This window comes from Limulus polyphemus, unplaced genomic scaffold, assembly GCF_000517525.1.
Source record: "Limulus polyphemus unplaced genomic scaffold, Limulus_polyphemus-2.1.2 Scaffold2185, whole genome shotgun sequence".
Taxonomy (NCBI): domain Eukaryota; kingdom Metazoa; phylum Arthropoda; class Merostomata; order Xiphosura; family Limulidae; genus Limulus; species Limulus polyphemus.
In genome coordinates, this window is record NW_013667795.1 from 70,371 (window position 1) to 84,917 (window position 14,547).

At 35.3% G+C, this 14,547-nt stretch overlaps 1 protein-coding gene across 4 annotated transcripts in view; it reads right to left on the minus strand.

The window, feature by feature from the left end:
- Positions 1 to 13,756, minus strand: part of LOC106466200 (cAMP-dependent protein kinase inhibitor gamma-like) — a 41,720-nt gene extending 27,964 nt beyond the window's left edge. The window contains exon 1 of one of the 4 annotated variants that reach the window (XR_002612139.1): positions 7,120 to 7,313. Coding sequence is in view for 2 of the 4 variants with exons in the window: in XM_022394157.1 (XP_022249865.1) it covers positions 13,648 to 13,691 (44 nt within the window). In the remaining 2 variants the exon portion in view is untranslated. Of the gene's footprint in view, positions 1 to 6,901; positions 7,314 to 13,647 lie in introns of those variants that run through there. The other 3 variants (XR_001291253.2, XM_022394157.1, XM_022394158.1) reach the window with 3 other exon arrangements.
- Between the last annotated feature and the right edge of the window lie 791 nt (positions 13,757 to 14,547).

A 14,547-nucleotide genomic window follows, 5' to 3' on the forward strand; every position in this document is an offset into this window, starting at 1 on the left:
GTGAGTAATTGAACTGCAGTCACACGGTATTGCTGAAGTTAACGTTCGTTCGTTACAGTGTTGTTTTAGCGCGAGTATTGAGATTAAGTGTATCGCAGAGTTATATTCGGAAAGAATAAACTAGTTTTATTAAGTAAAGACTTGTGTCGCTTAAGTTTCGTCGGAACGAAGTTACGGAAAATCAATTAACAAACGGAGACGTAACATTACTTTAAACACACAGTACTGCCTTTACATTTTTGTGAATTCAAATACAAAATACCAAAAGCAAAAAAACAAAAAAACTTACAAATAATAGACGTAAACATTTAAAAGAATTTTAAAGAAAGCTATCCCCACACATGCAGGCATTTGTTTCACCCATTAAAATCTATATTTATAACATTATTGTAGCAGCCTAAATTTCTTTTTTCTAATGTTTAAAGAATGGTGTAGAGCAAAATATGTAAACTTCCTGTTAAACTGTAAAATTTCTGTTGACTTGTTCAACTGATACGTAAAAAAAATTGTTTTTGACCTGTCATGTAATTGCTAAAGATTTTGATAAGTATAACAAGAATAAACAGTGTTTAGGTTGTTTTCTTCGCTGATGCGGTACTTGTTGTGTTATATGACGTCTGGCGTAGATAGCCTCGTTGCTTCGCGCCATTAAACCTCAATCCACCACTACCAACATCATTACATGACGTCAGCTGTAGAAAACTCTAGAATTGAAGATTTTGTAGAATGGTTAGATTTCGTGCTTTGACAGTATTTTGACCGTTCTGCGTATTACTCGAGTTTCTCCACATAGAACACTGTAGTTTTCTCGGGTATTTGATACACATAGTACCCTGTAGTTTTCTCGGGTATTTGATACACATAGTACCCTGTAGTTTTCTCGGGTATTTGATACACATAGTACACTGTAGTTTTCTCGGGTATTTGATATTGATGGTAGAACATTTCGTCGTCTCATAAAACAGTTTCGATATACCTTCGCAATGATTATGAAAATTAGTTGACATCTTCATATGTGGAGACCTTGATCGTCTTACCAGGCGCTAAGAAGATATTCATGTATTATCGTGTTATGCTTTAAGGCACTCAAGATATGTTGTGGTCACACGTACACAAAGTGAACAGAAAAACGATAGATCTTGGTAGGAAATACATATGTTTAAGATTCAAAACGCTAGTTTCAGAAAACAATTATGAATGAATGACACTAATAAGTCTTATGAGTTAGGATTCAATAAACCTCAGCAGTATTTCAAATAGCATTTAACATAAGGTTGGGGCGATCAGGATATCATTCGCAGTCATGGTTCGTAGCTTGTGTGATCACCTATGTCTAATTATAAGTCAGTTTCAAACTTTTCTGTTATTAATTACTAGTTTTCATCCAGTATTTCCGCCACCAATCTGCTGCCGTCCTCAGGAAGGTATCTTTTATTATTGAATTTCGTGCTAAGCTACTCAAAGGCTATCTGCGCTAGCCGTCCATAATTTAGAAGTGATAGACTAGAGGGAAGGTCGCTAGTCAACACCAACTTTTGAGCTACTCTTTACCAACATCACGTCCCCTCGGCTGAAAGGGCGAGGATGTTCGGTGAGGGGATTCTAGCCTGCGATATGCAGATCATTTATTTCTCGTGTTTGTGCTTCATATTCCATTATTTTAATATTATTCCAATTTGTATTGTACGATATTCTTCTCTAGCACGGTGGTATATTGCAGACAGATCAGTATTACAGAGTTCTGTGTGTCTGTTAGTCTTCTGAATTCTAGCCTTTGTTGGTATTTTTTGTTTCTTTTTGTTATTTACATATTCTCTGTATACATTCAAAAATACCTTTTATTTTTTGGAGATTATGGCTGTATGTTTTTAATATCCTTTCTGTTTCTTACTGATGTTTATCGTCTTTATTTTCCTCTTTTTCAATTGTTCCAGGTATCCAGTGTGTTTCTCTTCCTCGTTTTTTTGCATCTTCAGTATTACAAATCTTCTTTAATTTTGAAACTAGGCAGTCTATGACGCCCTTCTTTACCTTGTTCAGGAAGTTTGATTTATAACCGAGATGCTTACTCTTATGTGTGGGTTTCCTGTAAACGCCTGTAGTATAGGAGTTATGTATGTCGTTAACAATCTTGTTTAGCAATGGAGTTTATTTTATTAAATTGCCATAGTGAATTGTGTCGCTGAATGTTAGGTTCAAATAGTTCACGAATTCTTGAATCTTGTCTTTAGTTGCGTGATAGTATTACAAATGTATCGTCAACATACCTGAGACAAATCCTAGACTTAGAGCACCTGATTTGAGGGCGTTATCTTCCAAATGTTTCTAATAGGAGTTACTGAATACTGGTGATAGGGGTGAGCCCATATCTAGGCTTTTTTGTTGTTGGCAGTATCTATTTTTATGTTGAAAGTATAGAAGCCAGCAAAACTTGGATACCCTTCTTTAAAATATTCAGATAAATTAAAGTCCCAATGGAGAGACCTCAGGGGAGTGGATAGCAGAAGATCCAGGTTCGGATACTGGCTATTGCTGCCACAGAAATGGTACTTCTCAGGCCTTCTCCAAGGACAGGCAGCTGATTATCAATCGAAACTTAGGATAGAAAATACTTAGTAATTAGCAGTTAATAAAAAGTAACTAACTAACAAGTAGACTTAAGTTCTTATAGACTACGAACCACGAAAATTATTCAAATTCTCAAGAAAATCACAAAAATCTGAGTACCTTATCTATGAGTTCTTACATTCAAGTGAAAACATTATTTGGAATCGGTAAATTTCCTTGCAATTCTCAAAATCTAAAAAAAAAGAAGAGATATCTTTGAGATATCCCATTTCACATCAGTAACTTAAGATACATAAAACTGTCACCTGGATCTACAGACGAGAAAAAGTCTGGAATCAAACTTTAAATCATGTATCAAAATCGTTTTATCAAACTTTACTATTTTAATATCTTCTTTGTTCTGGAGATAACAACTAATGTTCAATCGCACAAGCTCAGCAGAAGAGGTAGTAATGATGTGTCGCCTTAATTGCAAAAACTTTCGGCGATCTTACACGTATTTTAACTTCTGAATATTCTGAACATTCGTAAGTGACAACAATGGCGACTAGAACTCATGAAAAGCAATTGTACGGGTCTTATTTAAAATAAACTTTGCTTTGAGTTTCTTCGTATTTGTGAGATGGATACACACACCAAAACTTCATACTTCCATGTACTCAAATCAATATTTAATCTCGTCGGATTTGGAGCATACATTGTACTTGAAAGATCAGTTGCAAAAGAATATTAGGACACATAAACTAACGAATAATGGTGTAAATGCAAGATCTGTTATGCTAAAACAACTTAGATCACCAGAAGGCGTGGAATTTGGTGCCTATATGAAGCGTGCAACACTTTAAACGTATGGTCACTTTGTTTAGAACCCCTCCTCATAAAAACACGCCCAAATGTTTGGAGAAAGCTTCATTCGTGAGCATGTGTGAAACAGTCTGTGATAAATCGGTGTTTTCTTGAGTTCTATAAAAGCAAAGAAGAAGAAGCCTGAAGAAAAATCACCATTAATCTGCGTGTATAGTTAATAGTAGATGCCTGTATATGAAAAACGCGTTATGTTCAAAACTGATCAGTTGTTTAAAGACACCAACAGCGGTAATCTAAAAGGGACATATCTGCTTCTAGGACAAACTGAGGCTGAGGTCCCCAGAGCAATCAGTAGTGACAGAACATACAAAGAGACTATTGAGATTGCAGGTGTGTAAAATGTAACAGACGTCAGCGTGTGACGCAATTAACTGATTCCACGAGGTCCAACTGAACCGTATGAACGTCATTACAAAAGTCAAACTGTAAACAACTTGTGTCGGATGTAAACAAGAAAACGGGGTTTAAAATAGGCTTAGCACGTAAACTGTGGGTAAACTGAAAGCATTTCACGAGGTTCGATGAATCACGTTTCGCTCATTTGTGTATTTACATTGTGGTAAAAGTATGGAGAAACCACAGGAAGCAGTTGATAAGCTTATTTTGTTCACTCGGCAGAGGTTGTGTCCTTTAAAACTCGAAGGCTATCTGCGCTAGCCGTCCCTAACTTAGCACTGATAGACTCTTGGGCAACTCTGTCACCAATGAATAGCGGGATGGACCGTCACATTATAATATCCCCATGGCTGAATGGGTGAGCATGTTCGGTGACGGGGATTCGAACCCGCGAATCGCAGATTGTAAATCGAGTGCCCTAACCACCAGGCCATGCCAGGCCCACTCCTCAACGAATAGGCTGTAACAAATACACTCTAAGAGCTTTTGGAGTGTGTGCCTCAACAAGTTCAGGGAATTATGAAAGCGAAACGTGGTCCATTTGGCATATCTACTAGAATATATGACTTAATTAATACTGTTGATCTACAATGTAAACATTATGAAGTGGATGATTGGGAATATTACCAAGACTTTTCAGTTTGTCTCTGTTCCAGAAACGTAAATTGTACGCTGAGTCTTTATTCTTATTTTTAATAAATTCCTAATAATCATATTCCTTTGTGTCTATGCGCAAAGTTACACAATGGGCTATCTGTGCTCTGCCCACCCCGGGTATTCAAACCAGATTTTTAGTGTTATAAGCTCTCAGACTTACCGCTGGGCCACATTATTAAGTAATCAATATAGAAATACATGCTGACCTACCATAACATGAACTGCCCTGAATTAAACAGTTTTAATCTAACAAGTAGATATTTTAAAGTAAAGTTGGGATCACTCAGTAATATTGTGGCAACATTAACATTTCTGTTTTTCTCTTGCTATTTTCGACGTTTCTGACTTTGCTAGAATCCCCTTACGGGCTAGGTATTGCCTACGGGTTAACGTGACGAGTTACATATCTGAAGATCCAAGATTCGAGCCGCGATATATTACTGAGGACGCTCAGCACTTTTAGCTGTGGGATGTTGTAATTGTGACAGTCAACTCTACTATTTGGTTTAAAGTAAGTGCTACTAACTGGTTGTCCTTATTCCGGTCAGCATTTCTAAATTATGGGAGGTCGAGCGTTATATAGTGGTTATTGTGCTTGGATTGTGAATTTGTGTATATACGATTTGCACCCAGTTGCCACAAAAATACTCTCCGCATTTTAAGGCCGTGTATGTAATGTACTTTAAAATTTACGGTCAAATCCCATTGTTCGCTCAGACAAGAATAGTTAAAGAGTTGGCTGCTGGCGCTGTAGACTAGCCGCCTTTTCTCTAGTCTGTCGGCTCAAAATTAAAAATGGCCTCTTGCAAGTAGGCTTCTGTGAAGCTGTGCAGAAAAACTATTGAACAAACAAACAAAACCTAAATTAGAGATGACTGTGTCTGTATCTTAGGGGTCTCGCCGTTTAGAGAAAACCTTCCTAAACATTTCCCTGTATGTAGTGAAGTCAAACTGTGGTATCAGTTTTTTCTGTGACACTTTGTTTCAGGGTACCGTATACTCCCAACAAGGAAGTGTTACCGTTAAATCTAAATTATCCCTTTTTTTCTTCTCTCTTTTAACTATAAAATAATAACTATAAACCTTATAGATGTCAAAATTTCAGCACAAAATGTTTTAATATAATTTTTTAGTTGTGATTAGTTATAGGCGTATATTACCAACCAGTCATAAGTTGTGAATGAAAATATTGTATGAAAAATATTTTCACCTCGCAACTTACGAACATCATCATTTTTCTTCAACAGACCTAGCACCTACCTAGTTCTAGCAGTGACTATAATTTTATCATCATTTGATAGAGCAAAACAGTCTTCACGATATCTGATTACCTATTTTATTATTATTCTATGCAAAATGTATAAAGCTTTAGAATACACTCTATAACATAGTAACCCACATATGTCATCTTATAAAAAAGTAGACAAAGAAGCATTAGGAAAAAAATTATAGCTAAATAATAAAACTATGTAGGGCTGGCTACTGAACTTGAAAAAATAAACCAAACAAAATAGGGATGGAAGTGGTCATATCAGTTGATCCGGCTAATGATCACGTAGTAAACTAAGCCGTCTCGAATTTACATGGAGAAGAAAATCCCTACATTACTGGCTTACTCACTGGCAAAACAAATATAACCAGAATTTCCAATCGTAAAATGTTACTCTATTGTAAAATAGTCATAAAAGGAAAGATATAATGATGAAAGCTGGGATTTTATTAAAACACCGATCTTTTGATAGACAGAGTGGGGAAACCAATAATGTAGAGATTTTATTCTCCGTCTAACGTCTTAGTCTGTTATGTGATCATAGCCGGATCAAATGATATGCTCACTTTCATCCTTATATTGTTTGATTCCTTTTTTCAAGCTCACTAGCCCCCCTACATAGTTTGTAGCTATATTTTTTTCCTAACACTATTTCTTCTGATATAAAGTATTGTTATTTTTAATAACTCTGTTACTTGTACAGTACATTATATGTAGTACACATAATATTTTTATATGTTGTTGTTTGTTATTAGGCACAAAGCTACACAAAGGGCTATTTGTGTTCTACCCACAAAAGTTATCGAAACTCGGTTTCTAGCAGTATAAATCCGCAGACATACCGATGTGCCACTGGAGGGGGGGGGGGGGGCATTTTAATTTGTATAATGATTGTTGTGTATCACCCCTAAACTGTTCAACACTATAAGTTAAATATTGTTGTCTACATTTTAATAATATCGATATAATATTGTAACTTCCCTTAATATCCTTAACATTACTCTAGTTTCTAATATATGCCTTCCTTGTATTTTATATTAACACACCATTCCAGTGTAAAGGGTGTTTCTATGCTGAACCGCGTAGCTGTGCAAAGAAAAACAGGTGGAGAGTTTATGTTGTTACTTGAGGATATCCACCTACCTTCCTGCATCAGTTCCTGATATGCTACAGATTTTTCGTCACGGTTTCTCTAAGATTTCTCTCTGCTACCAAATAAGCTTCCAAAGACGATTTACATTTGCTATCATCTTCATTCATGCCAAAGTTATCAGGACTTTACAATGCTTTGTTAATAATGATAGCAGAAACACGTTTTTTTTATAAAAAAAATCATACTATTTTATACACGATAAACTCACTAGTTCATTGACGATACTGTAATAGTTATCCTGACGCCGCTCTGTGAATCCATGAATTCGACGTTTTCCTTATGCGTCGCGTATTTGAATCCTGAAAATTTAGCTCATATAGGCACACCCTTCCTACATAAACTATCCCGTAGTCTAGACAACACGCTAGTGACTGTCTCCGACTTGTACCCGGTAGACCTTCTATACCTTGTTACCACTGTAATCCTGAGCGTTTGTTTGATCTGGTGACGTATAGTTGCTACGAGACACAAATGATGATTGTCAGCTGGCACTATTAACACGCATGCGCTTGGCAGTATATATACGATTTCGGTTGATTGTTGCTTTGCCAGCTTTGAAAAGAGTTGTTACTGTCACAAAATTAAAAAAATTATAATAAAAAAATCCATCAAACACATGTATTTGTTTGTCCTCTGCAATCCGGGCGATTCGATTAAATTGTATGGCTAACATTTCATATCAGAAATGTGTAGTCAAATACACGAATATATGGTTTAAAAATATCGAGAAAATCAAATATTATCTTAGTGCAAAGTTATACAATGGGTTATCTGCACCCTGTCCACCGCGGAGAATCGAACCCTGGATTTTTACCGCTGTACCACTGGAGGACAAGAATTTCCAAACTCAATACAACTGCATAAAGTGTCTTGATATCAGTTTACACCTGAATGATAAATATATCACTTTTAAGTACTTGGAAAAATTCAACACTTTTGAAGTTCGTTGTAGACTAAAGTAACAAGAACTCAATGATAAAAAAAGAAGAAGAAAACAAACCAAAAGTGAGGGAAAAGGTAGCCTAAATTATTGGCTATTGATTACGTGTTTTATCGATTATATATTATCTTATAAAATGCGTAAATGATTTGTTTGTTTCAGATATTCGCGGAATGCTACAAAATGCTGTCTGCATTAACCGTCCTTAATTTTGAAACGATAGTGTACAGGAAATGCAGCTATTCAACAGCACCCACCGCCGACTCTTGGGTTACTCTAATCGAATAGTGGGATCTGACAATCATTCGTATAATGTACCCATGCCAACAAAGTGCGGAGCGCGTTTTTGCGGTTGTGCGACGTGAACTGTGGACTCTTTGACTCAGGGTATATACAATGATTGACTAACAGTGTTGGATGAATGTTTCTCTGCGGCTTTGAAATGTATCATCCAGGACGTAACTAAAAATGTCAAAGTATGATTGAAAACCTACATGGGCTAGGCGTGGCGTAGTAACTAGAGTGCCTGGCTGCACTTTAGAATATCCAACGTTCGAGCTGCGATATGCCAATGGACACGTTTCTCGCTTTTTACTGTGACATCAAATCCCTCTGTTTAGTTAAAGGCAGTGTGGTGTTCTCAGTATGCCCCAATTTCCCTTATGGTAGCTTGCAGGAACTGCAGAAATGGGAGTATTCTTCAGATGCCGTATTACGGATCAGTGCCTGGATTTTCTCTGCTTTTGACTGAGTCTTATTCAAAAGAAATAAACTGGACATAGGATGTGAACAGTCACAATCTTTAATTCAAAAGCACAATATTAGCAACGTTTACAGTATGCAAGTTCTGATTTTAATTATTACAACGTTTCGACCCATAGTATCAGGTCATCTTAAGGTAAGAGTCATGTTCAAGAAAGCCTTCTTGTTTTTTTAATGTCTGTTTACAGACATTAATTATAACGGTGAATAACATTTCGAACTCTTCAAATACCTTATCTAGCAATCTATACAACCTGTTAATAACGATAAAACTTATACAATTGGCTAGCTTAAAAACACACCAATTCTCGACAATTATAGTACGTTTTTTTCATCAACATCACTGTTGACTGGTATATTCGAGGTGGCAATTCTCATTCTGATATTCTAATTATGATGCACGAATCAAAGGCCCCAATATGGTGCAACTGTACAGTACAAGCTATAGTTTTTCTTTCATGTGTAACTATATATGCATAGTATATAAACGTCATAAATACATAGAAATATATTAAATACATTAAATCTGACTAAGAATTGACAAGAATACAAACCAGTTCCGTTGATAGATGTGATGGATGTTTTTATATGTAACATTGCATTAAACTGTATTATATGTAATTTTTTCATTAAACTAAATATGCTACGTAACAGAATAGCGATAGCGTCACTACTCCAGTTAGCCAGTACTAAACAAGCTTATGCTAAATGAAGGGAGCATGACTTTCACACACAAACGTCAGAGCAATCATCCTTGCTGGTTGTAGTTTTGTTTGTTTTGAATTTGGCGCAAAGCTACACGAGGGCTATCTGCGCTAGCCGTCCCTAATTTAGCAATGTAAGACTAGAGGGAAGGCAGCTAGTCATCACCACCCACCGCCATCTCTTGGGCTACTCTTTTATCAACGAATAGTGGGATTGACCGTCACATTATAACGCCCCTACGGCTGAAAGGGCGATCATGTTTGGTGGGACTGGGATTCGAACTCGCGACCCTCAGACTGCGAGTCGAGTGCCATAACCACCTGGCCATGCCGGGCCTGCTGGTTGTAAGGCGACCATTAGCTGTTTCGTTGGCGAAGTGTTGCTTTTTCAAACAAGCATCTTATGCACATGAACAGAAGCACGTGTCCTTATATGAAGCAGCAGCTTGTAATTAGGGTTTACAAAATTTTTAATAATAGAAATTAATAAATGTTACAGAAATGATTAGTTATAATAATATGACAACAAGCAAGGATAGTTTTTTTTCAGTGGCAGAGAGGAGTATGGCATCACACTCCATTTAAGATACAATATTTACAGTGAAGTACGCCTGGCATGACAAGAATGATCATCAAAGCCATCATTGATTTTTAGTGGAATATATTTTTTCCATTGCAATGGCAATACTTGCATCACAACTATACAGCTTATTTGTGTAATGAATCTCTTGCACATTCATAGTCTGTAAGCTACTGTATTGAACTTAGAAGTTTTGATTTAATACGGAGGTTGAGTATGTTATATCAAAACGATTTTGTAGCTTCGCTACGTTGCCACAGTTCATGTAACGTAGAAGATAGTTTTAAAATATGCAGCGGATACAGAGAAAATATGTATGTATGTATAGAAATTGAAATAGTTATGGAACCAGTGAATGAAATTGGTATATAATTCCAATATTATAATATCACTCCCATTCTATTTTATGAAAATGAGCACCAGATTACAGTCATATTTTGACAGTTTACAGTATGATTGGCTCACATCTAACCAATTAGACTGTTTTAGACCAGAATAATCCCCATAAAAGTGTAGATACTCATATTATTCCAGCAGTTGTGGCTCCAAAGACAGAAATACCACGTGACTGTGGCAAAGGACTGAACTGTGTGATTGCTACCCTTTAGTTAGTATGTAGCTATTTTGAAATTTCTGTTTTACTTTCAGTTCAGTTTGGATACACAGAATCGTTCAAGTAATCACTATAACTTCTCCCAGGATTAGCTGCTTATACGACTACGACTGGTTGGTTATTAAGCTTGTTCTCTTGCAGGAACAAAATAGTTGTAACTTCACTCGTGATTTCCTGAAATGGACAGCTAGCTTTCTGTCTATGAATCGTGTAATAGCCTAGGGATTCCCGATTCCTAAGCTGAAACATGTATGGTCCCAAGTCACGTGTGTATGAGGTACCTGCTGTGAGCAACCTGGCTTTGTTTTTGTATCTAAAGCCAGGATCGCTAATCTTAGGCAGAATTTGGTAAGAGTTTTAAGATTGTAGATTTTAGAAACATAAGGCTTCTGGAGATATTGTTTGCAACTTTTAGATATCTTTGGTTTTAGTTTAACGTTTGTTTGATTTATTTTAACTGTGGAGCTGTTCTTATTCTAGTTTAACATTTTCATTTCGCAAATACTGAGCTGGTGAAAGAGAACCAATAAAATTTTTTCGCATTCTATTTCTCTCTTGCCATTTCCACAAGTCCATTACAAATCCTTGTTGCATATTGTGTTTGTCTTCACCCGTTTTGTCAGTAACAATTTTTGTCTACTACATTTTGTATATTGACTCTTTCTTCTTGACAAACACAGTCAGAGTTCAGAAAGTAAAGAACATCGTATTGTGCGACATAGTATTTGTCGAACCTCCTGTTAAATGGACCCTAATATTGCTCCGTGGGAAATCCGTGTACCAGAAAATATGAGCAGAAATCAAAGTTTTGGCTGGTGAAGATTACTCCAAGCGACAGATTGTGGTGAAAACTAATGTTTCAATAAGAGTTTTGCTTAAACTCTGAAGGGAGTATATAAAACTAAACTAATGCTGTTGATATTACAAACGGTCGAGGTAAAAAGCCCAAAATATTGGAAGGTGATGTTATGTAATTCAGAGTACGATCTTTACGTGATACACTACAATCTAGCAGAGATCTTGTCAACTACATAGTTTTCGTACAGGTGTAAATGTTAATTCCGGAATGGTAAGATAAATATTAGCACGAAATGGTATCAATGGATGTGCAGTTGTTTAACAACTACTTCTTAAGAGAAATAAACAAACCAAAAGGGTAAAATGAACATGAAATGTAGCCCACATATTTATGGGTTTCACTGTACAATGGCCTTGGTACTCAACAAACTACCATTGATTGTTGCTAAACTACTTGCATCCATTTACAAAGAGTGTCCTCCTACAGTTTTTATTCATCCAATTGTTTGAAGCCTGGTGAAATGTAGCCCACATATTTATGGGTTTCACTGTACAATGGCCTTGGTACTCAACAAACTACCATTGATTGTTGCTAAACTACTTGCATCCATTTACAAAGAGTGTCCTCCTACAGTTTTTATTCATCCAATTGTTTGAAGCCTGGGCCAATCGTTTTGGGGATTAACAGGAAATTGATGTCACCCTGACTGCTGACAGGTAAAAGCACATTCTCAACCATCGTGTCATTCTCTCAGGCACAAAACCTGTTGGGTATGATAATGGCTGGAGACGGCTTGAATGGGTAATGAAGAAAAACTTTAATATAAGTTTAACATAACAGCAAATGTACAACGTTTCGACAAGGTTTTGTCATCATCAAGGATGGTTAAATTGTGATGATTAATAAGGGCATTTAGAGCAATATTTCACAATCGTACATCAATAAAAATTGCGATATCATAGAAACAAGATGTTCTGTTCTATTTAAGGCAAATACAGAATAGCAATGTATAGTACAATACAACTTATTTATTTTTATTTTTTATTCTTTATAATAACGTATTGTAATAATGATAAAATAACGATTTATTTTCAATTTCTTATTTTTTTATTTATCTATTTCCGAAACTATCTATCCACGTTAAATCACTTTCTATTGTTAAAGCTTTCGTACGAAAGTACTAAAAATAAGTTGAAATACTGGCGACGTCACTTACAGCAGACCTGGATGGTTACAATAAAATCCCTTGGATATTTTCTTTTTCTTAACTTGGTTTTTCCATCAAACCTTAAATTAGAATATGTTGTATGAAAGTAAACTATATTTAGAATCATATTAACAACACCTCAAGCCAAAGATAAACACTATATTTTTATAGCTTGATTTGTCTGTGTCTGTCTATTTATTCACAGTGATTTAATATAAATCAACATATGTTAATTTATATGTACAGGCTGAAAACCGGTATCTAATCAACAGCTAGCATCTTGTAAATTTATTAAAAACAAATTCAAACAAGCATTTTTCCTGGTTCGGTGCCTCGGCCAAATAAGATAGGCTCATACACGATGCTTTCTTTCGAACAAACTCGTTTTAGTTACGACTATCTTTGTTGTGTATAATATATATAGTTGAAAACCATTTTACATTTATTATTTTATTCTGTTCTGGTCATTCGCGCATGTTTTTATGTAATGTAATTTCCTCTTCCCATTCAGACACACACAATTAAACCCAGTAATGTTACAGTAATTCACTTAACAACTCAAATTGTTAAAAGTTTATGTACTTGCCAGAATGACTGTTCATGGTACTTAACGTTTCATAATAAAAGAAAAAATTGAAGCCATGTACTTTTGATCGCTATATTTAATGCCACAACACAGGAGCAGATAATTAAAGAGTCATGCGTTTAGATGTAAGATCGTGTACTTGTGATGATTAAAACGTATGTAGGGTGAAGAAAATAATATGAATTAAAACCCAGTTATTAAACAGTTAATTTTTCTAAACAAGAGGGAAAATATTAAGAATCAAAGAAATAATAATAATAAGCAAACAAAAAAATCGAAATTAAAAGAAAATACTTTGACATAACCTAGCCTTAAAAACAAAGCAAAGTTTTAGTGAATTTTATTTTCCGAAGAAGACCCCACATACATCATATTTACAAAATAAATAATTTACTACCTAGATACGTAGAAAAATATACCAATTTTAATCAAGAAGAGGATTTGCGGTTCAATTCAGCCCTAATCTTTAGCATATACTTCTTTTGATCTACATACATATGTAGGGCTTTCAACTCGGGTTTAGCAAAATTTTGTCTTTCACATACCATTTGTAATCTATCTTAGCTGATCCAACCCACGCGTGAGTCATTTCGTTACGAAGGTCACAGCGTCAGTGCAGGAGAGTAATGAATACGCTAAGCCTGCAGTCAGCGTCCAAACATCTTGAAACGTCACTTTGTTAACATGACTGAAAAACAGATTTAACTTCCTCTTCAAGTCTCCACCTGTCAATGTGTTTACAGAGGATAAACAGAACATTTTTAATAATAAAAAAGTATCTCATTCATCAATAGGTCAGACTATACTCCTCACATATCATTTAAAAGTTATTACAAAAGTATAACACAGAACTCTCAAGAGAAACCCAAAAAAGTGATGGAAAAATGTAAATAAATAACAGAATCCCTTTCCTGAATACCAAGAGCATCACTCTATGTTCAGGTCATGCAAAAGATTGTTGAAAACTGGAAATAGTGTAGAAAAAGAAAGAAAAATTGGGAATTTAATGAAATCAAATAAATGAAAAGATAATGAAACACTAAAACATCAGAATATGGATGTACAATCCATCGAAGGAAACTTGCGTACAATTAAATAAACAATTCAATATTCAATTAGACATGATTAAAACGTTTCTTTAGAAGAAAATAAATTATTATCAAAGTGTGAATTAAATTCATAGACATAATAAAAAATTAAATCCGATCCAAACAACAGTTGAACTAAAATTCAAAAAAGTTAGATAATTCCAAACTCAAAACCTTAAATTAGGACTGAAGTATAGAGGTAAATCCAGTTTTATACCAGTCATTCAATTAGAACTCAAAATGTAAGATAAACCAGAAAAGTAATGTACTCTGCAAACACGAAACGTTAACACCAGATGGGAGATTTTCAAACGATATTATCAAAGACAAAAAGAACTTTGTTCTCGTGTCTAAGAT